Source organism: Schistocerca gregaria, chromosome 8, assembly GCF_023897955.1.
Source record: "Schistocerca gregaria isolate iqSchGreg1 chromosome 8, iqSchGreg1.2, whole genome shotgun sequence".
Lineage (NCBI taxonomy): Eukaryota > Metazoa > Arthropoda > Insecta > Orthoptera > Acrididae > Schistocerca > Schistocerca gregaria.
This window is the reverse complement of record NC_064927.1, coordinates 420,434,287-420,461,725: the sequence shown is the minus strand read 5'-3', so window position 1 is coordinate 420,461,725 and position 27,439 is coordinate 420,434,287. Positions and strand designations below refer to the sequence as shown.

General features: G+C 46.8%; 1 protein-coding gene across 1 annotated transcript in view; it reads left to right on the top strand.

Moving 5' to 3' along the window:
• Positions 1–26,679, top strand: part of LOC126284574 (cuticle protein 19) — a 28,505-nt gene extending 1,826 nt beyond the window's left edge. The window contains exons 2-3 of the mRNA XM_049983593.1: positions 13,058–13,240; positions 24,952–26,679. Coding sequence (XP_049839550.1) covers positions 13,058–13,240; positions 24,952–25,257 — 489 coding nt within the window. The 3' untranslated portion in view covers positions 25,258–26,679. The remainder of the gene's footprint in view (positions 1–13,057; positions 13,241–24,951) is intronic.
• Positions 26,680–27,439: the final 760 nt, after the last annotated feature.

Genomic DNA, 27,439 nt, shown 5'->3' with positions numbered 1-27,439 from the left:
CAGTTCTACCAAAAAAATTTAATGCACCTGACCCCTTAGTGGCCATAGTGACATTTACGTGATCCTTCCTGAACGTCGTTTAACGCGCCTACGCCATATTCCCTTATTCAGAATTAGAATGATCGTGGAGGGAGGCGGAAGTGTCCGTTCACTATTTACGCCATTCCTGGGCATCATGGTTCGCTAGCTGCAGCAGTAATTCGTGTCTGGCAACTGGAACATTGTCTGGCACTTAATATTGTTTTGTGTGATTTCGCATTAAACGTCTTTGTCTTTTACGCATCTCAGGAAGAAATAGGGAAGAAGGCAGGCACTTTGGAAGGGAGGAACGAAGGAATATTAGGGTCTAATGGCCCGTCAACGGTAACGTTATCAGGAACGGAGTACAAACTAGGATAGAGGAAGTGTGGGGAACGAGATCTTCTGTGCCCTTTTCAAAGGAACCATCCTGGTATTTGCCTTCAGAATTTTAGGGAAACGTCGAAAAATATTAACCTCTGTGCCCGAACGGGGATTTCAACCGTCGTCCTCCCGAATAAGAGTCCTGTGTCTGCAGCTCCCCACACGCTTGTAAATAATTACGTGTGTATTCACGCATTCCGATTATTTGTGTGCTCTGCACCTCAAGAAGAAACGAGTAACGAGAGTGAAACACACACATGTGGAAAACCACATCCTAGAGAACTAGGGAGCCAAGACAATGCTGGTGTATCCAGGGTGGTTTCAGATTCGTTGCTGGTTAACGTCCTAGCCTACTAAAGAAGTGTTTACTTCATTATACTGCATTACTAAGACGAAACTCATTTTGTTCGCCAGTATTTTCTGTCTACTCCTCCACAGCACCCTCCGTATATCCAAATAAGCCTACTACGTACTTTTGCAGCAGCAAGCGACCGCCTTCCGTCACGGTCTTCGGTGCAGAAGGCCCCCGATTTTTTTTCTGAGGTGCAGAGGCTTTGGGCGGGGTTCTCTCAGACCCGTGAGGCCAAGTGAGGAGGTGTTTGAATAAAGAAGCGGCATCATCATCAGGATTCTCATCCACTCGCAATAGCGGCTGGCAACATGAATGTCGAACGTCACACATCGCTCCTCACAGTGCCTTGTAGGAAGTGGTGTTTACTTTTACGCTTTTCGTGGCGATTGCAAATATCAGTAGGAAATGTACACCCTGATTTAGCTTACGTTATTTGTAGACATGTGATTGCATACCGTTCTTTACGTCTGCCAGCCTACACTATGTACATCCGCATGTCTGCTCGGAGCTTACAGCTAGGACACCAGCTCGGCTTAGCTGTTAGGCAGATCTTTCACAGGTTTCCGATGCAGAGATTCCGTCTTATTCAACTGTACTCGCCACTTTTCCGAATGTTGGCTAACACAACTGAGTCTGTCAGTATTTGCTTTAGCATAGCGAGGCGCTTTTTGAGAAGGCTTGATTGAATGGGCGTGATTCGCCCCTCGCAGAGCGTCATGAGGGTTCATTTACATACGCCACACAATCAAAATATAAATGGCATTGTCAATTACGTGAGTCCACAGATGTGGATACGGGGGCATTACCTGTTAACACAGTAGTGTTTTTACCAGGGATAGTGCATTGTGATGGGAATCGGTCAAACAACGAACTCCAAGGTAATCTGTGCGGAAATCTTACCGGAAGCCGCAGAGGTCGTAAAATGCGCTGGCTTCACTGGTGTCTGACATTAGTTCCAACTCGTGAGATAACATGTGTATCTCAGTCGTTCCAGTTTTGTGTCAGTTTATTGAACAGTGTACCTCTGCCTACTGATTTCGGATCAGTTTTTACTATTATATACTGCTGTATGAATGCGAGAGTGCATTGTTCCTTGTTTCCGGTTTCAGCAATGGGCCTGGTTTGGCACACGTCGGGATGCAGTCAGTGTTGTGCAGTACTATGCATTAGGAAACGCGAGTAGCAGACCACACTGGTCAGGCGCGTTTGCTGAGTAGCACAATTTGTGTTACATGTAGGACAGTAAGTGTGGTAGTGGCACAAGATCATTAAAGAAATTGATAACTGCCAGGATGGATGTATTGTAAGACCCATAAAACAAAAGTGGTCTTTGTTCCCCGCTTGACGACATGTGTTAACCCGCGACCTCCACAGAGCGGCGTACAAGATCCACCTAGTAAGGTTTGTGAACTCGCTCGCTACGCAGCGCGCTCGACAGAAAATGGTTCAAATGGTTCTGAGCACTATGGGACTTAACATCTGAGGTCATCAGTCCACTAGAACTTAGAACTACTTAAACCTAACTAACCTAAGGACATCACACACATCCATGCCCGACACAGGATTCGAACCTGCGACCGTAGCGGTCGCGCGGTTCCAGACTGAAGCGCCTAGAACTGCTCGGCCACATCGGCCAGCTCCCGCTCGACAAGACGAGGCCCAAGGTAATACCTCGCTAGAAGTAGGTGCCAACTTTATGATAAAGTCAACCAGCATCAGATGGCTACAAAGTTCTTCCTGCGGGTCCAGGGATAGATTCCAGTCATTTCTAGGAATGTTTTCTGTCCTCCACCTCTGCCAATAATTTGTTAATGCGAAAATTTACAAACTGCATCGCGTTCAGAGTCGACGTTAAATTTTAGTTTCCCCTCCATAACGTCGAGCCCAGATAAGAACTGGGGTGTTCAAATCAACCTTCAGGTTGTTGACAACTCTACTTACTTGTGGCCGGCATGCTGGTCCAGCATATCTAGAGCAAAAGAAAAACATACCGTAGAACCATACCCGTACAAAACCCTCAGTTTACTGCACCTGCGCAGGGGACTTTTTGCGTCTATACATGCCCTACTAGCTAAGTTTGACTATTCTACAGTACTGTACAGGAATTAAACGCATTGCAGTCTGTTGTCCCGTTTCCCATTCTTCAGTAGCATTTAGTTTTCAAGACACAAATGGATAGGTTGATAGCATATGTCCTTAGGCATAAACGAACAGTTAATTTGGTGATGGAAGGGAGGGTCGATGGTAGAATCTTCAGAGAGGGGATTCAGGCTTGAATACAGTAAACAGATAGAAGTCGATCTAGGTTGCAGCAATTATGCAGAGGTGAAGAGGCTTGCACGGGACAGACTAGGGTGAACATCAGCATCTACAGCAATAGTCCTTCTAAATTTTCACTTGTGAAGCTGCAGGCAAAGCGGCAGGAGTCTATCTGATCTACCGATTTTTCGTGTACAACAAAAATCCACTCGCTTAGTATCCTGTATATTTTCGAGTTGCTATAGAGCAGCTTAGTCAACAGCTTTCAAAGTCAACCCTATACTGTTCTCTTAAGAAATGCATTGACAACCTTTATACGTTCAGTTTCATCACAAGTACATAACTTTCCGCCATTTTTGTTTGTGCTATCTTCATGAGCGTATGTGAAACTTCGCTACTGGAAAGCATTTTAAGCTCCTCCGCAACATGAGACTGATGTGTCATACTATACCTATCTTTGATCACTGTCCGAAGAGGTTGCAAGTAAAACTGATTGCCTCCACGTAATGTGGTGGAAGGACTGTGAATATCAAGTTCCACCTTCAAGACCTTAATTATATCCTCATTAGATGATATCTTCGATGTGTGTAATTAGAGCTCATTTGTTTATGCAGTGATCTTTCCGCATATCTTCGTAGAAGACTCATGAGTGTGTCAGAACGTTTCCTGGAACGCTTCGCAGTTATTGCGACAGAAATTCTGGGTAGCTCAGTGTCGCGGCGCTCGTGTTCTAGATCACTGGTAAGGCCGTGCGTCCATGCGAGCTTGAAAGGTATCCGAGCGCGATTATGGATTTGTCGCGGCCTTCGCAGCTCGAACGATCTAGGAAAAACGACGGCTCGCTGAGGATGACGAAGCGCTGGCGACTGGAAAGGCGTCCTTCCAGACACGTTGTACAGTTCAAACGTGCCACGGGTAACGAAAGCACTGCAAGGGAGATCGCTAGCCCAAATGGTAAAGTGACTGCGTAAAACCAGATCTTGAGTATACCACGACACTGTTCTCGAGTTAGTTCAGTAAGACGCTGGAGATTAAAATACGCCTGTCTCGCCAGATGTGCACACTTCGCTTCTCGTAGAGTACCCGAATCAGCTGTCTTAATCTGGGCGAAAGCTGACAGCTGAACCTCGAAAACAGTTAATGGGCGACGATACACTGGATAGGTCAAAATAGCCCTTCAGTTTTGTTTTCACTAGTGTGCAGTTCCGTCTGTGGGGCCATATTCAAACGTTTGTAGAGTGTAACCCATCAAACTGCACTTGGCTTAGCCCAGGCAATCAGCAAATCACGCGACTGACTTTAGCCCAAGTATGTCCATTCCGGTGGGATACACTACACAAATATTTGAAAATGGGTTTACAGGCGAAACTGTGCAGTAGCGAAAGCCAAATAAAAATATATTTTGACCCATGCAATGGTCACCTGTGTTGCACTGTTTATAATTCAATTTACAGTTGTAGTGCATCATGTCGCAAGTAAAATATTGGAAGTTCATAGAAGAAAGTAGAGTACCCGACATCTGCATTTCTCCTCCCCCCTTCCCAATCCACTTTCTTTCTAGCTTATATCGCCCACACAAGAATTCTGAAAATGAAACTGAAAGACTTTCTACATATACACTTTGCTAGCACCGTACAATGCATGGTGGAGAGTACATCGTACCAATATTATTCACCAACTTGATGAAATCCTCTCGAGTTATTTCAAAGTTTCGAAAAGTTTCCTATTGGTCATCTTCAGGCAAAAGCTTCGCCACTAATCGGCCTAGAAAATTTCGTCAGTGAAATTCTCCGATAAAGCCAGCATTCTCGTATCACGCATAATCATCTTGCATTCGTTGTTACCGCATTATTTTTTGTATCATACAACCCATAACTCTGCATCCGTGCTCTGCCAGCTCCGTGCTTCAGTAACGGACGTGAAACACGAAGTAACCACCCTTTTTTTTTCGAGAGGACCTGACCGTACATGCGAAACGGACATTTGAGAGGTGCGCTGATGTAATTGGCAGCTGTTCGATCCGGGGAATTGGACGCGTGGGTCACGTACTCTCTGCAGCAAAATTTACGGTTCTCGTACGTCGAGTCGAGCAATGCAACCTCGCGAGTCTGGCTATTCCCACGCTTTTCGCGCGGGCCAGTGACACGACCGCGAGTTAACGTTGATGTGTCCGGTTCATACGCGCCCCGCCTTTCTCTCACACGTTCTGTCACTGCCCTTCAACGTCTGACAACTCTCTCTCTTCTCTCTGTCTCTCTTTCTCGTGCACGCAAACGCTATATCACGCGCACACGAGCACGAGGGGGTAAACCTCCTCTCTCTGCTACAGAGTTAGTAGGCTTCCTCAAGCACAACAATGGGACACGCCCATTCAGAATACGACATTTCAGTAGCATCCAGAATGAAGATATGGGCCATTAGAGATGTAACCTTAGCAATTGTAGCTCCGCAAGTCCGGAGCTTGAATACGTGGCGTGGGAGATGGGAGACCGCTCGCTTCGTGGATGTTTCTGGCTTCAGCTCCAGGCAGAGGCGCAGATACAGCTCCAATTGTAATACCACTCGTTACAATTTCCCGGTAATGCCGTAAGTATAGAACTCAGTCCCCTTCACCCTCTTGTTGAGGCACATAACTGGAAACGTGTGTAGCACAAACCAGTATAACACTGGACGTAACCCTCGAACTTACGCCTCTGCATTTGAATAACTCTTTTACGAGGGCCTTACAAGAATTTCAACTCAGGGTGGCCTAATTGGACATTAAAATTCGTTTGTTTCGATATTAATAGAAGAGGAGGAGCTCCAAAGAACAGACACGCACCATTTACGAATAGAACAGAGGACGAGACGATATGATAGAGGTACCACAAGTATTCTCCACTACTCGCCGTAAGGTGACTTATGGAGCAGAGGTTGCAGATGTAGATGAAGACAGCAAATGAAGTAGTGTAAGAAGGCAGAGGGATTGAACAGCTTACGAATCAGACATGACACACTGCCGACAATTCAAGTACGAGGCAGGCAAATTAGATTTACCAGTAGCTAACGAACCGTCAAACATCAGGCACAGAAATACGTCCTACACCATCGTTAATGCCTACGAAACAAAATTTAAAAAGGACGCAAAAACGGGAGACAGCTTTGCTTGGCCCAAATGAAGTTTAGTAAAACCTGTAGTCAGGAATACAGGAGTCACCAAGCTGCTTCTTCGCGGTGGCACAATGCTCAAGACGCTACAGACTAATACCGCAGGAGGTAGATCAAAATTCTTAAATTTAGATCTTTGTGTAGTTGCCGGAATCGTTCCAGACGAATGCCGAAGTCGCATCTCCTGCGAGAACCTGGTTATAAAATGTCTTTCAGGACAGCAGCTACGACTCTTCTACGCCCACAAACTTATCTATGCCACAGAAATAGTGCATATAAAATAAAGTAAATGACAGCTCCCTCACAGGCGAATAAGCAGTTATGTCACTTACAATCCTCCGTGAACGGAACGCGAAATACCGTGGTACGCTACCCGAAGCATCGGGACACCGCTGTGTAACGCGGAACTGACCGTCAGATATCACGAGAGGGACCGCACCGATATAAAAGGAGTCGGGCAGTACCTTGATGTCAGCAGAGATGCAGAAGAATGGGTCGGTCAGGGAGGTCAGTGGCCTGGAATGTGGACTAGCCATTGGGTGTCACCTGATTAATAGATGCATCAGGAACGTTTCAACAATTTTAAAGCTGCCCAAGGCAACTGTTGGGGATGTGACTGTGAAATGGAAACGCAAAGAAACAACCACAGCGGAGAAGATGATGATGATCATTATGTTGGTGTGTGGGGCGCTCAATATCGTGATCATAAGTGCCTGTTCAGGTTTCAATCTTTCCCTTTCGAGTCGCTCCACTACCCGAACGATGATGAGATGATGAGGAGAACACAGACACCCAGTCCCCAGGCGGAGAAAATCCCGACGCTGCCGGAAATCGAACCCGGGTCTCCATGACCCAGAGGTAACAACGTTAGCCAATAGACCACGAGCTGCGGACAAGACCGGAGAGATCTCATGTACTGCTGGACACGTACAGTTTTGCAAAAAATAGCATGGAATCGGCGGAAGGAGTCCCTCCTGAGCTCCAAAGTGCTACCAGTAGTCCATGTAGTACACTGTCTGTGGGTACTGAGCTAAAAATAGTGGCGTACAGTGGTCGAGGAGCGCTAATGGACAGCGGTTGGCTGGAAACGAGTAACTGGCTGTGATGAATCCAGCCGTGCCCTGCGGCAGTCCGATGGAAGGCCTCGGGCTTGACAGATCCCTGGAGCAAGTTACCTGCCATAATGCGTGGTCCCAACAGTGAAGAGTAGAGGTAGTGATACTACGGTACGGGACTGATTTTCGCGGTTAGGATGTGGTCCCCATATTGTGCTTAAGAAAATGATAAAAGTGAAAGGATATGAATACATTTACAGCACTGTGTATTGCGTACAGCAGAGGAACAATTCGGAGACCATGACTGTTCGTAGCAGCATGACAATAGACCCTTTTATGACGCAGCATCTGTGAGGCAATCGTTTGCGGACAATAACATCCCTGAAATGAACTGACCTGCCCAAAGTCCCGACCTGAACCCAATGCAACCCGTCTGGAATGTCTTAGAACTTCGGCTTCTCTCAGATTGTAAACATCACTACTTTCTCTGGTCTCGGTTCTTGAGAAAGAACGGGCTGCCATTCCTTCACAGACATTCAACACCTTACTGAATGTGTCTCCAACGCAGTTAAATCCGTTATGAAGGCGAAGGGTGGATCAAGTCTATATTAATGTCCACAATCTGGATACTTTAGACCGGATAGTGGTTAGTTGGTTGATTTTGGAGAGGGGACCGAACAGCAAGATCATCAGTCCCAGCGGATTAGGAAAGGATGGGAAAGGAAACTAACCGTGCCCTTTCAAAGGAACCAACCTGTCATTTGCCTGAAGCGATTTAGGGAAATCACGGAAAACCTAAATCGGGATACAGTAAGAAGCACCCTCTACCACGCAATTCGTAGTGGTTCGCAGAGTATAGAAGTACTAGAGTCTTCAAATAATTGCTGCAACGTCCCTTCCCAAATGAGACAGTGCGCACCCTCTAGAGGTCTAGAGTTGGACGAGACTAGGCTAACATTTTCTTCTCATCTCATCTTCGGAACGATGACGGCCGCGTCGATAGCGATATCGCCTTCTTTGGAGGCCGGCGCCGCCGCTGGAAAGCGAACGGTTCCGGCGCCGTTTTGCGGCGGCTTTCGTCCGCGGCGATGCTCGACCAGGCATCGCGGTCGTCCTTCAGCTGTGGCGCGGCGCAAGTGGAGCGTGGAACCGCCGCGCAGCGCGCCTCGACACGTCACAGTTTCTGCAGCCTCCGGGCGTGCCCGACGCGTCCGGTACGCAGGCGCTGCTGAGGCAGCCGGCCATCCGGCGCGTCCAGCCCAACTTTCTAGCACGGCGACTGAACGTGACTTTTGGTTAGCGCTCTAACACCAGCACATTTCGCAGCAGGTAACAGTTCTCTGCGCACGCAGAGCCGAGCTGAGTGTTACCAAAGGAAAAAAGGGACAGAAGGAAAAACTTACTGACAGATCGAAACTGCGTGATGGACAGGGATTCGAACCCTGGAGCTTTGTCCTTGACAGGCAAGCGGCCTTTGACTGAACTATCTAAACATGACTCGCAGTCTTTCCTCAGTTTTATTTCCACCAGTACCTGAAGACTACTGCCTTCATCGGAGTACGAGAAGCGGTACCTAATCGTTCTAGGACTCGGTTGTGAAGAGGGAACTGCAATTCGCTTGCGGCGAATTTAATTAATCAAGATAGCGGCGTCTCCCTGTATAAATCACGGAATCCAGCGCTTTCTGTAATAAACTTAGAAAGATGTCACGCTAGTGCAGCTCAGAGTGATACACCGAGCACGCAGCCACAGATATAATTTACGTGCACTGTCCTTCTTTGCCTCCAATCAACATCTCTGACGCCCGTGTATCTGTGGCTGCATACGCAGCTGCGCCGTCCGCGAGCTTAAAAGGAAGAAGTGAGTGCTGGAGCGTCAGGCTTCCAGCTCGTTCTGAAGATGGCTGAATGGTATGCATTTGAAATATTAGAAGAAGAAGAAGAAGAAGAAGAAGAAGAAGCTCAATTTGTTCGGCTGGGCACCTGATATTAATGGAGCAGTCATTACGCCTTGAAAACATGAAGACGCACAAGAAGAATGTTATTGGGTATAAGTTAGCTACCTCTTCCAGAAAATAATTTTTGTAGTCATAACTGAAACTACAGCAATTTTATATGGTGCTTTAACAAATACAGTCAGTCTATATGGCCAATGATGCTTATTTTTCTAGCGGTAGGAGCAGCATATAACACCACTGGTGACACGTGGAGCCGATGCGCATGTACAACTGCTCCGCGATCGGCACCATTGGAGTTACACACTGGTCTGAAGACTGTCCTGTAACTAAAACAGATTGCAAAAAAAAAAAAAATACACACCAACGGCGATCCAGACTAATGCATTTCGTTAAATTACTTTCCAGAAAATGTTTTAGGGGTAATCAAAGGGTTACGGAAGAGATGGAGCTTAGGTGTCGGGGTGCTTTAAAGCGGCACGCCGGCAGTGCAAGACATGCAGAGTATAACATGCAGAGGGGGCCACTTCCTGCAGCGCAGTCAGGGCTATTCTGCTCCGTCTGGACCAACACGGCGAATGGGAATCGCCGTTTTATGCAGATTTCTGGCGGGATTATGCGGTGAAACAGGGACCCGGATTAACAGCCACCGTATTATGGCGGTATCCAGCAGTGGACAACTTCCTCATACCAGCACCCCAATGTGCTGTGGTACCAGGAGCACTTTCATGGCACCGTTCCGTTCTACCTCAGCAATCTGGTCCTCCCTTCTTCCTTCATGAAGCAGACGATTCGCCCGTTCCGGTCACAAAGAATATTGGCAATGTTGCCTCGATGTGCTAGTGTCCCTTCTACCACAACGATCTACAGTCTTTCTAGTGTTCCTCATTTTTACATTCCGTCTCAGCGCGAGAGCTATCTTGCTTTAGTCTTCAAGTAATTTAATTCACAGATAGATGAATATTACCTTTGATTTTGTCTTCTGCTCCACAAATATTCAGTTCTCTATCCAGTCCCGTATAGTCTTTCCCTGTACGGCACGAAAACATACTCGCCACCCCTGTCTAACCACAAAACTGGCACAGCCATGACTATGAATTTTAGTTGATGTTTCTTTTTCTCATTCTTCGGGTTGTTCCACATACGGTCAGTAACACGTTCAGCTTCTGATCGATATCGTCATCAGCATCGTAACTTACCTCACAGCCGCGATGTTGGAAGAAACTCTAGTTTAGTACGCCTATTAGATAGAGTTGCTTTTCTTCGTATCGTACGCATACTACTAAAAGCCATAGTCTTCGTCTTTTGTGCGACAGGTTGTCATGTTATAAAATGGTTCAAATGGCTCTGAGCACTATGGGACTCAACTGCTGTGGTCATTAGTCCCCTGGAACTTAGAACTACTTAAACCTAACTAACCTAAGGACATCACACACATCCATGCCCGAGGCAGGATTCGAACCTGCGACAGTAGCAGTCGCGCGGTTCCGGACTGTCATGTTATATCCCCGGCAGAAATCTTGAACATATCACACGTATTTCCGGAGGCCATCCTAAATTTGCTGAACAATAACTTCATCATCAACAAATAAGATTGCATTTAAGCGCATTCTTTCATTTATTTCCGTTCCTAGCTTCGTGTCAATTTCCATTCTCTGACTATATTTCCTACGTAGTGAATGGGATAAGTTACAGCCCATACGTTCTCCTGTAGCTGATACAAACTGCTCCTTCATTTCCTGCCTGTGACGAGAAGAATGCGCACTGCATCGGCTGAGTTACAGACTAGCGAGGATGAGACTGGAAGTGTGGTTCACACTGATTACCAAACGTCAGTGGTACTTAGGTCAGGACCACCATCGTAAAACATTCCAAACATAAAAATTGCAATAAAACAATTACAAGGCAAGATTTCGACTTCTCTTTGGCCGCTCCCTAAAGCCCTTTTTACGACTCTCTTGTCTCTATTTGGCAACTCGTGGCGAGCACGTCTACTGCAGTACTGATTCCCGCCTGACACCACACGTCAGCCCAAAAATTGCGTGTGTTGTGAGAGCTGTCTGGTGTGCGGTTTAGTATCGGAATGGCGAAAGTGAAATATATAATAGAGTTTAGGAAGTAACAATGACAGTACAGTTTATCAATGTCCAACGCAAAATTCATAGTGGATGTTCTTGAAAAAGATCCTATGGTAAATTCACGAGAATTGAAAGAATAGGAAACATGTAGACCAAATATTTCAAAACATGTATCAAAATCTTAAAAATGACTGCGAAACAGCACGTATGTAAATCTGAAGAGGTTGAAAAATCAGCCAACCAGTTGCAAATAAAGGTTTATTAACCCTTGACCTAGGTTCCGATATTTGTAAAAAATCTTCTACAGAATTAGTGGGCCTTGTTACATCACTTGATGGTACACTAGATTACATTAAGCCGAGCGGCTCTTGTCAGAAACAAAATTGACAAGAGCCGCTGAAGGAGATATTTTTACAAATATCGAAATCTAGGTCAAGGGCTAATTATCTGCACGGGAAAATATATACGTGCAAACACATCAAACTGTGGCATGCGGCATCGGTCTTGCAGCCGGATGACGTCGACATCTGTCCCAATATCTCGGCTGACAAACATTCAGCCATACTCAGTTCACAGTGTAAAACTGCTCTGGAGATGGCTGAGCAGTTGTCAGCCGGAATATCGCTCGAGATATCGACATCACCTGGCTGCAAGTCTGAACCTCGTGGAATACTTATTACGCCGGAAGACACCAGTATTCACATCAAACACTGCGCCTATTTGCGAACTCTCCGTCTTGTTATATATGTCGAAAATTATATCTGACAGTTGCATTGTCCCAATAATTTTCATTAAAATGAGTTTACTTACGTTCTCGTTTGTGCACAGAGTAGGGTTTTTCTTTGATCAGGCATCGTGAAAAGTAAATACATTTTTCCTTTGAGATATTTCGTCTCTTCTGGAAGAACACTAGTAGGAAAAATATCAGGCCTTCGTGCAACCTTTGCAGTGTATGGCGGAACCAAAGCAAACAACAAAATGAACACACAAAGGCACAAAAATCCATTATTAGAAAGGGACTGAATTCTGCGAGAGTAGATTAACTTCCGGTGTTAGCAGACAACGTCACACAGTTCCTTGTTTCTGCGCATGCGCATTCTGAAGTATACTGAACATTTTCGAACTCCACACTTGGCACAGCCGAATGATCACTGACGTCGCTGTCCCACTAGCGACGTGGTTGACTGACTGCTATTTACACGCACGCACGCCACGGGCACCCACAAAGTGCAACCGATCACGACGGGAAGATCGATCGTGTCAGACGGGCCTAAAGATAAAAGTAGCTGGGCTATGGCGACCTTGGCTCGCTCTTTTGCACCTGGGCTTGAGAGACCCCAATTTTGATAGTGATCATGGCTAGGAAGTTGTTGCAGTGGTGGGACAGCGAGATGTAGCTCTGTCCTGTTACAATCCCCAGCAGAAACTTCGATAGTGCACGGGGTCGATTCTTAAGACATCCATTCACAGGCCAACCAGTTGGCCGACTCCGATACTGAGACGGTCGGGTCCAGGGTCCGGGTACGTCGACTCCACTGGTCCACCAATACCTGCTGTCCCCAATCTCTAGCTGCTACCGTCATTCTGTCCTTTTTCCCTTCTGTTTTGGCACGGTGAAAGCTTCCATGCGACTGCGCGCAAGTGGGGTGCTCCACGCAGTCGCAGCATGCCACCACACATAGTCAGATGGATCAGCGACCTGCTGAGCAGTGGTGGGGTTGGCCGATTCGTCAGGCTGTGAATGGGAATGGGCGGCTTCACCTTTCACCTTGTCGACCCCCCTTAACGCGCCGCCCCCTCCTGCCCGCAGTTGCTGACCGCCGCGCTGCTGGTAGCGACCTGCCGCGCCGGCTACCTGGGAGGCTACGGAGGCTACGCCGCCGCCCCCGCCGCCTACGCCGCCCCCGCCTACGCTGCCGCTCCCGCCATCGTCAAGACCGCCTACGCCGCCCCCGCCATCGTCAAGGCCGCCGCCCCAGCCGTCGACTACTACGTGAGTAGAATCGCGATGCTGGAGCTAAGTGCATCTGTCGCAGGGTACTAGCCACACGAAACAAGGTGCCCTTTTCCGATAAAGATAGAAGCTGAAGTAATGAATTAAAATTTGTGGCCATTTATGAAAGGGAAATGGGCTGAAGGTGTGAAATAAAGTTTGTTTTGGGGAGGCCAATGGACTAAGATAGTCCATGCAGCTGTCTGAGCCACCACGCCATGGTGATGTAGTGTTTAGCACATCGGCCTAGTGAGCAGGACACCTGGGTTCGAGTCTCGACCTTGCCACAAATATTAATTCATTAGTTCAACTTCCATCGTAATCATAGATAAAATTGAGACTCGTATGTCTCCAGGAAAGTGTATTTCCAACACGCTTTTTGTTTGTTTGTGTCATCAGCCTTCTGAATGGTTTAACATTCCCCACTACGATTTCATCTCGTGTACTAACCTCTTCATCTCAGAGTAGCACTTGTATCCGACGCCCTCACACATTTGTTACTGCAACCTCCGACACGCTGCAGGTTTTAGCTCCTGCAGCACCCCCACCTCCGCCCCCTCCCCTTCTGCTGTGGAAGTTATTCTCTCATTTCATACCACAGGTTCCTATTCCTATAACCCTGCTCCTTTTTGTCAGTTTTCCCCAACATGTTCCTTTCCTCGCCCATTCTTTGGAGAACCTCCTCATTTCTTACCAGTACACCTAATTTTCAATAGCACCCCAGCTCAGACGCTTCGATTCTCCTCTTTCTCGGCTTTCTCACAGTCCACTTCCGTACAACACTGTGCTCAGAAATATCGACCTAAAATTAATTAAGTCGGATATTTGATACTAGTCTGCTTTTTATATCCTTGTTGTGTGTGCAGTGTGTTACTTTGCTTCCTTTGCAGCAGAAGCCTATAATTCCATCTACTTCGTGGTTATCAGTTTTGGTGTTAAGTGTAACTCAGCATTAATTAATCTCTTTTCTGATACTCCTGATTACTTACGTCTTTCTTTGGTTGGTTCTCAATCCATGTTTTGTACACATAAGTCTGTTCATTCCATTCGAGAAGTCCACTAATCCGTAATTCTCCTTCGCTTTCAGCGAGGGTGGAAATGTCATCAGCGAGTCTTATAACAACACAGATCCGTACGGTAAGGGCTATGGTCTTTCCGCTTGTGGTGTACGGATGTGAGACCTGGACCATGAAGCAGGCTGAACATCGTAGAATAAATTCGTCCGAACTGTGGCAGGGGGGGAAACTCCTTGGAGTTCGACGAACTGCAAAGAGAACGAATAGGTCGGTGCCACACCAAATAAAATCACATTGCTCCTTGGAAGGTCTGATACTGAAACAAACTAACTTACTTTGGGCACATCATAAAATGATATCATTCGCTGGAAAAGATCTCAATGCTGGGGACAGTCGAAGACACAAGGAGAAGAGAGAGGCAAAGGATGTGATGAATCGTTGACATTACAGACGTAATGGATTCCAGCCTGAAGGGTCCTCGGGAAATAGTGCAAGACAGTAAAACTTGCCTGCATATTCGTAGGGTCACCGAGACTCGGAAGCGACTGAGTGGCTACAGAGAGAGAGAGAGAGACAGAGAGAGAGAGAGAGAGAGAGAGAGAGAGAGAGAGAGAGATGCAAGGTAAAGTCAGTGGCTTGCTCGACATGTGTCGAGTGCCGTCTTTCTTCCTGACAAAAGGAAAGCAAGAAATTTACGAGGAACAACAGCGAAAACACGATACACCTCTCATGTCGATAGCAGCAAGTAGTTACGCAAACTAGCTGAACTCACTGCAGTGGGTGAACACGGAAAGATCGAGGAAGGGTCTAATGAACGCCCTACGCGAATGCCGCAGGTTGCCCCCCATGTACAAGGGAGAACGACAAATGCGTGCGTGAGTTCTCATTCTCGTTTTTAAGTCTTTGCTTGAATTGGCTCAGGATAACATTTACATTTGTAATGCGGAATTTCAGAAAAGCGCCCACAGACTGTTACATTCGGCTAAACAGTGTCGGCTCTAGGGCTGTAACAAAAACTGACAACAAAACGAAAGAAAGACAAAATTGTGCAGCGAAAAAAATGGTGGAATAGACTGATTGCACTTACTGACGTATGTCACGTACAAAGCTTAAATTTCCTCATTAACTTAACAATTTTTTGGAATAAAACTGCTTGTAACTGAACCTCGTTATTACACAGGGCTATTTAGCTGCCTCTTCCATTGTGTCTTATGCAACCCACAACGCCTTCAAATATCACTCACAAGATTTCGAATTCTCTCGCTCACTACGTGCAAACTATTAGTCCGACAGAAAAATGAACACTACCTTTTTGGTAGGAAATTTAGTGTAGTTAAATTTTGTAACGGGACACGTTTTCGCTAGAGGCCGTAGTTTTCGAACGAGTCAAGACAAACCTACAAAAGTGACCTTAAAACTCGTTTTTCTTGAATAACTCAAAACTGTGGCCTCCATTGAAAATGTATCCCAGAAAAAAATTTAACTACATTAAATCCGCTACCAAAAGTCCTATTCAATGTTCTTCTGTGGGACTAATAGTTTGCACATAGCGAGAGAGCGACTTTGAAAATCTGATGTATTGTTCTTAGAGGTGTAGCAGTTTGCATAAAACCCAGTGATAGGGGCAGCTGACTCACCCTGTATCCTTTATTTTGCTTAAACACTTTTTCACCATCCTTCTGTCAGTTAGAGTATTAAGATAGTAATTTATCTCTAAAAAAATCCAATAAAAAAGTAATATATGCTACACTACCACAACGTGGTTGACGGACATGTTGCAGGGAATTACCGAGAGAAAATCAAAGGTCGGCTTCTAGTTGCAGAATTCAGGCAGTGGTAGTAAAGACTGTTTTGGCCAAGCAGCAGAGTTCGGGCTTTGACCAGGTGAACGGTTTGCGTTCTGGCTTTGAGGACATTTTTTTAGTGGAACTCTTCATAGGATCCAACTTTCGGGGCAGCTCCAAAAGCTCTCCAAAAGTAGAGAGTGCCCACACGACGTACTCCGCTGGCACAGAGGAAAAGCAGGCGGGGCGAGACCTTTTTTGTGTCGCCGGCATGCAGCCGTGGAGCGGAATGCGAGCCATTCGTAGCACTGGAGCGCACGCGCGCCCGCTGGAGATGGAGCTGGAGCTGGAGCGAGCCACGCCTGACAGTACGGGGAACTCAACTCAGTGCGTGTCTGCGCCGCGTGTGACGCAATGTCGCACTGCCAGAGACTGCAGCGCAGGTATTCGGGGCAGAAACGCGTTGCCGGGTACGCGAGTTACCTTCCACTGTCTGTCCACTTCCCTACACGGCGCCTTTCGCAATTTAGACGTAAACATCGCGTCCCGAAAGAGCTACAGACCCGTCTTCCGAGCGTTCCGGGAAACTGGATCATCCAGAGTTACCCCATATTGCTACAGCTGCCACTTAACAAACATTACTCTGGTTCCTGAGCGGTTAGTAGTGCCCCAATCACACAATTGGTTGTGGTGCATCGGGAGGAAGCTATTGACATTGTTTCGGCTCAAATGAAATGGATGTGAGCACTATGGGACTTAACGTCGGAGGTCATCAGTCCCTCAGAACCCAGAACTACTTCAACCTAACTAACCTAAGGACATCACACACATCCATGTCCGAGGCAGGATTCGAACCTGCGACCGTAGCGGTCGCGCGGTTCCAGACTGAAGTGCCTAGAACCGCTCGGCCACTTCGGCCGGCTGACATTGTTGTACCCTCCTGCTGAGGCCAAGCAGGTAAAATAAAGCTGGTAGGCCAGTCAGGGCTCAGTTTAAGAGCCTATAACAGGACGCAACTGGCGAAAGAACGAAGCAACACTCGGCGTGGCATGAACAGGTAAACTTCCCAAGCAAGGAAACAAGCGTGGCGAACTTCAGTATATTGCACAACACTGTCTAACAAGTTAATGTTGTATGACAAGATATGAATTTTATTTTATTTTTATCTTCAAAAATTTTTCAGAGTTACATTTACCAAATTTGAGATCAGTCCATTCAGTAGTTACCCTGTAATTAAACGAATATTGGAACACAAAATTTTGCTAGTATGTTCAAATGGAAGGCTGAAGATTGGTTCAGACGTGTAATTGTAAAGCTTATAGAAGCTTCAATAGAGTACCCCATAATTTTTGCTTTCATAGGGCTTTTCTTTTTTTCTGGTTCGACGCGGCCCACCATTAACCCCTCTCTTGTGGCAGCCTAGAATAGCGCTCGCAACCTACTTCCTCATTTACTTGCTGGACGTAATCCAATCTCCGCCTTCTCCTTTCTGTCTTCCACTGTCTGTCTTCCTCTACAGCTTCCTCCAGTACCATGGAAATTATTCCCTGATGTCTTAACAGATGTCCTGTCACCCTTCCTCGCCTATATTATTATATCCCACGTTTCCCATGATCTTACTAAATGGCACGTCGCGTGCCTCGAGTGTATGATATGAGAAGGTGTAGTGCTTCCTGAAGCAAAGTCCGGTGATGCAATTTATTAGTTCCAAAAGGTCAGCCCATATATCCAAAGCTCCAGTGTTCCATTCGCAATAAGTCGTAGGATTTTTTGACACGTATTGCGTTTTCCATCTCTATAAATGTGGAAAGAATCAAGCTACACACCAGTTACAATGAACTGTAGATACCCCTTCAGCTGACTAGGTGAGTCAGTTTGAAACTCGGAGAAACGGAAGAGCATATCGCTTCCGGCAGGTGTGTGCCTAGTAATTATTTTTGAGAACGTTGCTGGAGGAAGCCATCGATAAAAATAGAATATCTGAAATCAATTACAAAGGCAAAGGCATGTTTTTCAAGGTGACAGGTTTCGGTCATCACTTGATCATCTTCAAACCTTCAAAAGTATATTGACGGACCAATGGCTGTACGCGGAGCAGGAACCAGTAAATGACTATAGGCAACTGCTCATATTTCTTGGATTCGTATAATTGGAATACACCACAATGTCAGATCTGTAACGTAACCGTAGCACTCTTGCCTAAATTGGCTCAACAGAATGTCCCCTATCCCAGCTGGTTCTGGAAGTCTGACACTCAGCAACTGTTGCAAATACAGTCGAGTACCACGTCGCACTGGTCGGTCCGTCCAGTTTGCTGGAAGGAAAGTGGGAACAAAGGTTACGGTTTAACTTACAGTCGGCGCCGAGGTCATTAGAGACGGAACATGCAAGCTCGGAATGTTTCAAGGATGGGAACAGAAATCAGCCGTCCTGTTTCAAAGGCAAATTTACGGAAATGGCGGAATACCTAAACCTGGGTGGCAAGACGTTGTTTTCGTCCTTCCAAATATGAGTCCTGTGTGTTGACCACAGCGCCACCTCACTCGAGCCAGTTTGCTAGAGCGGCTCGCCAGTAACCGAGAGTCGGTAGCGGTCGAAACGGACGCGCGAAAGGAGCGCTACAGCGAGCGAATTGCGTCACAGTGCAGTGAGAGCAGCCATTTCTGAGAGTTCGCTAAGTACCAGCGAGGAATGTGGCCGACAGTCACACACACACACACACACACACACACAAAGTAGCACAAAGCCACGCCCCTCAGGCAGCACAAAAGGAAGTTGTCACACGCCTGCAGCTCCTACACCGCAAACTTGTCGCTCTGCTCAGAACAATACGACTTGTGACTGCTCCTAAGCAGCTCGCAAACGAGAAATAAACACCACGGAGGCAGCTAGACCGTGCGGTAAGGTGTAGGAGTCATTCGTCGTTACTTTGTACGCTGCAAAGAACCAGCCCTCTCCCATCAACCATGAACCTTGTTGTGGTGCGGTGGCTTTCGTGCTCCTACGACACAGACAGGTGCAACAACATTGACAGGTAACATGTGGAGAAGCCAGACAAACATGTGGTTCCTCGAGAAGTGCAGTGAAACTACGTTGGTATTTCGAATGGCTGTTACATATCCTGAGGGCATGCAGCTTTGCTGTATGGCTTCACGATGGTAGCATCCTCTTTAAAGAATCGAACACCCATGTACAAAACATCCATTTCACCGATCTCCTCAACATGTACACGTATGTGTGTATATTATATGCGAAATGTGCTGCGTATAGAGTTAGTGGCAAAGAAGTAATACATTAAAACAACTCGTTTCCGATGCTTACTCTCCGAATTTTCGATTGACCAAGCTACTCTTCAATATAATGCCGTTCACCAAACGTACAGTGTCAGGAAGTTATACCTCGGTCCCATAAAAATACCTGATAATGTAGATACTTTTCTGATATGTTCCTCGCTACAGCCATCCTGTGTAATCTTACTTCGTAGAGATTCTTTCTCTTCACAGACTACTGCGTCGTTCCCAGTTTTGATTAAGTCGTTGCCGTCTTCATACCACTCTTCAACACCTTTGCCTTTGATTTGTTCATCCTTTTCACCAGTGTTCTGTATCAAGTACGATGCCCAGTTCCCTCAACACGTCTTCTAAATCTTGCTTACATCTACGGACACATGCATACTCCGCAAGACACCATACGGTGCATGGCGGAGGGTACCTGTTACCACTACCAGTACTTTCCTTTCTTTACGCACTCGCAAAAAGAGCTAGGGAGTAAACGACTGCCTATACGCTTCCGTAAGATCTGTAATTCCTCTCGGCTTGTCTTCGCGGTCATTCGTGAAATATAATACTTTGACGCCAATAGGATGGTTCTGCAGTGAGCCGCAAATACCGGTTCTCTAAATTTTTTCAATAGAGTGTCCCGAAGGAAACGTCTTCCTCCCCCCAGCAGTTCGCTTTTCAGTTCACAGATCATTTCCGTAACACTCTTGAGTTGATCGAACCTACCGGTAACAAACCTAGTGGCACGCTTCAGAATTAGTTCAATGTCTTCCTGTAATACGACTTGGTCAAATCCCGAACACTCCAGCAGTACTCAAGAATTGGTCGAGGTCTTCTTCATAGATGCACTATACCTACCTGGAATACTCCCAATAAACTAAATTCGACCATTGGCTTTACCTACAGCCTACCTCATGAGTTTCGTTCAGTTTCATATCGCTTTGCAACGTTACGCCTAGATATTTAACTGACGTGAACGTGTCAAGCAGGACGCCACCAACGATGTACTCGAACATTGTGGGTTCTGTTTTACCACTCATCTGCTTTAATTTACATTTTTCTCTACATTTAGAGTCAGCTGCCATTCGTTACACCAAACAGAAATTCTGTCCAAGTTATCCTGTGCCCTCCTACGGTCACTCAATGGAAACACTTTCCCAAACGATCTTTTTTTGTACACAGAGAACAAGAGCGATCCTACCACTCTTCCACCGTGCACTCCTGACGAAATCCTCGTCTCTGAAGAACATTCGCCGTCCGGTACAGCGTACCAGGTTCTGTTACTTAAGAAGTCTTCGAGCAACTCAGCTATGTGAAAACCTTTGCCGTATGCTCCGAGTTCGTTAACAGTCTGCAATGGGGCATAGTGTCGAACGCTTTGCGGAAATCTAGGAATATGGAAGCTACGTGTTGTCCTTCATCCGTGGTTCGCAGAATATCGTGAGACAAAAGGACAAGCTGAGTTTCACTTGCTTCGTCAGCTAGCCTCTTTACACTTCTGTTTCTCCTCCGAAATTTTCCTTCAGTCTCTTTAGCGCTTCTTAATAGCCAGTACTTTTTTTTTACATCTGCGTGTTACATCTGCTTCTCTTTACGGACTTGTAAGGAATCGCGATGCGCTTTTTTTTTTACTCGACGTAGGGTAGTAGGCGCGGTGAGCTTGTTTACCAGCTGGCGTCATCGGCTCCCATATCGCGGTGCTCTTGTTCTGACGTGACGCGGCCTCTACTTTACGTAAGTGAGGGAGGCGGATAGGCACAGGGGAGGGGAGGGGGGGGGGTGGATGGGAAGAGAGCGAGGCGGAACGCAAAGTGCGCACGCTTTCCCGGTGCTCCACGGCAACTTCACTTCCTCGCTGCTCGCCGTTCCGCCACGGGCAGCGCACAGTGCGTGTCACGTCTGCTTTCCAACAGTCGGCAGGCGCGAGGCGCACACTTCCAGCAACAGAAGGCGCCACTCCGCTACCCACGTTACTCGCAAGACTGAAAAGCACAGGCACCAGTCGTGGTCTTAAGTCGTGTACTTCTTGCGCCGAGTGATGCGTATCGGACGTACGGATAAAACCTGCAGCACAGCCCAGCAGTAACAGCGATATACTTCCATCTTAAATGATGCATTATGATGTTTTCGGAAACATAGATCTCCTTTGTGAAAAAGAAATCAGCACGGATTTCGCAGACAGAGATCTTGCGAATCTCAACTGGCTCCGTGCGTTCGTTAGATCCGTATCGCCGTAGACAAAGACGGCGCCAAGTTGATGCCGTGCTTTCTTGACATCCGCAAGGCATTCCATACAGTCCCGCGCTGAGCAAAGTTCGAGCTTACCGAGTATCGGACCAGAAGGTCAGGGTAGAGGAACCAGAGGTACCGTCGGCCACACACCTTAAGGTGGCCTGAGGAAAGGCAAAGGCCCTGAGTTGGAGTCTCGGTTCAGTACGCAGTTTTAATCTGCCAGGAAGTTTCAATATAAATATAGATATAAGGGAAGTAGCTGCCCATGTCTGCAGCTGCAGCCTGACCGGCGTGTACTGGTGTAGATTGCGTAGATCACAGAATCGCGTATTCCTCTCTTCCAGAGCACGATTTTATTTTTATAATGTACTGTAGTCATTACTCCTTCTCTTTTGGTAGGATGGCCTCGTACTCTTAAGAGTAATTCTCCCTGTAACCCTCAACATCTTCTTTGTAGCATCTCCCACTTTAGTTTGTTCCAACTAAATGTATTCCTGCGACGAACAGCGCAGCTCTTTTTTGAAAAATGATCTTTATGTAATCCTTAACTACGTTTGTGCAACAGTCTATTCGTCCATTTCTTTTGTGAACAAAAAAAAATATAATTGTGTAGGCAGACCCAGAATAAGTCAGCTGCAATCGTGGCCGAAACGTTGATTTTTCTCCAGCAGCAGTAGTTTTTACATTATGACGCAGTACCAAACCCAGAAAACTTTTATGCCGACTGACTCTGGCTGCGGAAGTCTACGCAAAAAAAAAAAAAAAACATATATAGTAGGACATTGATTGTAGCCTAAAGTTTCGCTCCATACAGAATGGATAGTGAACCCTAAGTACGATAAATCTCTAAGTGTTCTTAGCAAAAGGCTTGCATTTGTTTGGTACATTTACGGCGCGAACTGTTGTTAGGAGAAAGGAAATTAGACTGCCTGCGTCGTTTCAATCTGATGCTCGAGCATTCGACTTTCTCAATAGTTTTAACGAGAAAGAAGAAAGAAAGAGGAAAAACAAAAAGAACTCCGTGTACCTACGCAGCTAAAGTTATTCCAAGATGCACGCTCATTCAGTGACCAAATAAACCATTCTAGTATAAAGAAGCACTAATTAGCTTCAAATTGCTTTCGCTTTAAGTTACCGTTGTACATTTAACGCAATTCTTACTGAAAATACCAACACTTGAAGAACTCCACGGAAAAAGAACCAAACTGCTTCCTTACATCTGGCTGGGAGGAAGCGAGCGAAATGGTGAATTTCTCCTACACCTCTGCGTCCATTGTTCCTCGACTGTAACGAACTTTGAGCTAAATACGACTTTCACTCATTGTAACCAGTCGGCAGAAAAACTCCTCTCTGCCCATCCGGCATTGTGCGTATCATCCGGCGTGCCGCTTTGTTGTGATCTTCCTCTCGACGTAAATGAGGAGGCGTGGTACTTCCTGGAGCGCCGTTAGTTTTGGGTGTCATCTGCATGGAGCTGGAAGCAGCAACTTTAGCCTTACTTATGTCCCACCGGGCCCGTACCCTGTTTCTTGATAGCCTCAATGATGGAAGAGCTCCGTGGTTTTGAAATGTGACGCCTGCTTCGAAGAAGCCTAAATACTACATAGGCCGCCACATCACAGCGTACTGAAGGTATGCTTCGGCACAGAATCATCTGCTACCTATTTATTTTGTTTTACTATTTTTCTAGAGTTGCAACTTCTCTACACACAACAGTATCATCATCGAGCTGTGTCATGGAGCTTCTAACGTTCTATATCTACATAAATACTCTGCAAACTTCAAAACAAATAAGCAGGTTTTCACGGGATAATTGGCGTCTGTCTTAAAGGCTGTACCAGTTCAGTTTCTTCACCTTATCTGTAACCGTGGGTCAGACAATCCTGTGTCCGTTAGTGCTGCCCTTGCCTGCATTAGTTCAATATCGACTATTAGGGGGTACGAGTCCCACAGACATGAGCAATGTTCTAGGATGGGTCACACGAGCTATTTGTAAGCAGTCATCTTTGTATACTGCATTTTCGCAGTGTCCAGTAAGTGAAGGGAAGACTGTCACCTGAGTTGCCGACAATTGAGCCTATTTTCTCATTTCGTTTCATATCCCTACAAACTGCTATACACAGGTATTTTTATGAGTGGACTGATTCCAGTTGTGACCCACTGGTGTTGTAATCAAAACACACCACATACACTTCCAAACATTTGATGCAAGTTGCCGATCTTTTCACTGTTTTGAAATATTGTCAAAAATAGACGGTAAATTTTTGTTGCTTCCTTCAGACACCGCTTCTTTATAGATAAGTGCATCATCTGCGAGAACTCTGAAATTAGTATTACACTGAAGCGACAAAGAAACTGATATAGGCATGCGTATTCAAATACAGAGAATGTAAACAGGCAGAATACGATGCTACGGTCGGCAATAAGTGTCTCGCGCAGTTGTTAGATCGATGATTGCTGCTACAATGGCAGGTTACTGAGATGTGAGTTTCAACGTTGTGTTATAGTCGGCGCACTAGCGATGGAACACAGCATCTCCGAGGTAGCGATAAAGTGGGGTTTTGCCGTACGACCATTTCACGAGTGTACCGTGAATATCAGGAATCCGGTAAAACATCAAATATCGGACATCGCTGCAGCTGAAAAAAGATCCTGCACGACCGGGATCTATCAAGTGTCAGCGTGCGATCAATCTTCGAAACATCATCGATATGGGCTTTCGGAGGCGAGGGCCCACTCGTGTACCCTAGATGACTGCACGACACAAAGCCTTACGCCTCGTCAGGGTCCGTCAACACCGACATTGGACTGTTGATGACTGGAAACATGTCGCGTGATCGGACGAGTCTCATTTCAAATTGTATCGAGCGGATGGACGTGTACGGGTATGGAGACAGTGAATCCATGGACCCTGCATGTCAGCAGGGGCTGTTCAAGTTGGTGGAGGCTCTGTAATGGCGTGGGGCGTGTGCAGATGGAGTGATACAGGACCCCTGATCCTTCTAGATACGACTCTGACAGGTGAAACGTATAGAAGCATCCTGTCTGATCAGCTGTGTCCATTATGCTTTCCGACGGACTTGGGCTATTCCAGCAGGACAATGCGACACCCCACACGTCCAGAATTCCTACAGAGTGGCTTCAGGAACACTCTTCTGAGTTTAAACACTTGCACTGGCCACGAAACTCCCCAGAAATGAACGTTATTGAGCTCATCTGGGACGGCTAGCAATCTTCTATTCAGAAGAGATCACCACCCCGTCGTACTCTTACGGATTTATGGCAGATGTGCCAGTTTCTTTGACTCTTCAGAGTAGATGTTTAAACTGCCAGCATTACATCGGCGATCGTGCAACTCCCCAGTGTCTGACACGGTGTGCCCTGTTCTTTGGCTGTTGCAGTCGTACCCCAAGTACGCGTACGAGTACGGCGTGAACGACCCGCACACCGGCGACGTGAAGCGTCAGTGGGAGGAGCGTGATGGCGACGTGGTGCGCGGCGAGTACTCGCTGCTCGAGCCGGACGGCACCACCCGCACCGTCACCTACACGGCCGACGCGCACAACGGCTTCAACGCCGTGGTACACCGCTCCGGGCCCAGCACGCACCCCGCCGCCGCCGTCGCCGTGCCCGCCGTCGCCAAGTACGTCGCCGCCGCGCCAGCCATCGTCAAGTCCGTCGGCTACGGCGGCTACGGCTACCACTGACGATGACGAACCACCCTCCGCCGCGCGCCGAGGCCGGGCGTCGGGCTGACCGGGCCCTCCCCTCCCCCCCCCTCCCACACAACTCCACTCCCCATTCCTACCGCCCCTCCCCCCTCATCGCTGCTGGCCGCCGTTCACAACCCCCCAGTCGGTGGACGGCTGCTGCGGTATCATCGCCATCGGGACATCGCCACACGTAAAACTGCTACATCCTAGTCGACACACACTTCTGCAGCAGTGGATCACCAACACCACCCGCACTACCCACTCTTCGCAGAACAGTGCTGAATGCGTCCATTTCCACCCGTCGCTGCCACTATTTCTTCAATCACCGTAGCTGTACCATTGTACATCGACACATCTACCATTCCTCAGCCTTCGAACATCGCAAGCCTCTGAAGTCAAAATCGTCTGGGTTGCTAGGCCGCGTCATATTTCTTCTAACGATTCGACCCCTCTGCTGGTATTGTCTTCCGGATCCTGCGGTGTCCACCATAGATACTGTCAGAGACCAGTGTCACCTTCTCATTTAAAGGGGAGTTCTCCCACGCTTATGCTGTAAAAGTGGGATTACTGGATAAAAATCTTGGACTAGCACGGGTGGGCCAACGTCAGGTGGACAGTACGGCCAAGAAAGCCTGCAGACTTACATAAAACCTCTGGATCCTGTGGTGTCCAGTGGTGGGCCATCGTCATTGGATAATACGGCCACAAAAACCTGCAGACCTACATGAAACCTCTGTGAAGTCTGGCTGAGAGGTACTGGCAGACAACCTGCGAGGTCGGGTCTTGAGTCGCATCTGGATGCCTCAACTGGTAACGGCATTGCCCGCGGAAGACAAGGTTTCGGGGTGCGACTCATGCTCCACCACACAGCTCCAATCTGCCAGTAAATTCTTGACAGGGGGGAACGTCTAGAGACTTCAGCGAGCGTCCGTCTCTCTCACAACACCGTTCTCGCATTATCTGCCACCCATCTTACACCGACACATCACTTTTCTGCCATAAACATCGACATCACGAAAGGCACGGGGAAACTCTGAAGGCACGCTTCGATGCCACCACCGTCCGCGCCGCGTCTCACACTCATCCATCCATCCAGTCATCAGGAAGCCACAACACCGCCACATCTTGGGATGGTGGTCCCTATCACTCGCCCGTCGACCCGCAGGTCTCGGCCCTGCCACATCGTCTCCGTGATTTCACATCGCCATGTCCGCAGGTCCCTTCTCTGCTACCACCCTTACACTTAACGCAGTGTATTGTAAGTAGTTAATCGTCTGTGCATCTCTCTCTCTTTTGTAAATATTACTCATCCAAGCATTATTATTTTTTTATACTTATGTGTGATGCCTTTTGTAGGAACAAATGTTTTTATCGGCTTGTTCTGCCTGCCAATAAACACATTTTTATACGTGAAAACTGTTTCAAACTTTTACTTTTATCTCCATCTCCTACATACTCCTGTTTAAATTTCCTTAGCGTTCCATACCCTGAGAAAGACTGTGATACGATAAAAAGAGGAATGTCTTAATTCATCACCATTAATTACTTATCAACAGAAAACATACAAGTAATAAGAATATGCTAGCAGTCTTCAACAAACTAGTCCAAACTATTAATGTCCGAATACAATATCAACAATATACACTATCAATCTACGAGTAATACTATGAACTGGAAGAAATTTACAGGTGTCCAGAAAACCAATACGAGATTAGGCAAACTTCCAAGAAAGAGAAAAAAAACAGTTGGCGGAACATTGTCTGTGACCATACAATACAACAGGGGTACAAGCATGGAAAACTTTCAATAGCGACAAAACTCCAGAAAAAGGCAGGAATTTTTTTAAACACAAGCGAGCTCGCCCAAGGCGATACGAAGAGGAAAAATAAGGCATGCTGCAAACCTGCTTAAAGAAACTGAACAAGACTTTATTAAGAACAACACAAGAAACTTTTACAAAATTCTTAGACAAAATCAAAGTATCGTCCACCTTCTCCATGTTTCCGCTGGGCCAATGGTTCAGCGGAAACCAACACGAAAAATAACACTAAAACTTTTAGGCTAGTACTTTCACTCACTTCTCAACTGCGAGCCCCCGGTAGAAAAACTAGATTCTGGAAAACCTCCATCCAACCGGTTTTCAAAATTACTGTCTCATGAGGAAGTAAAGAAAACA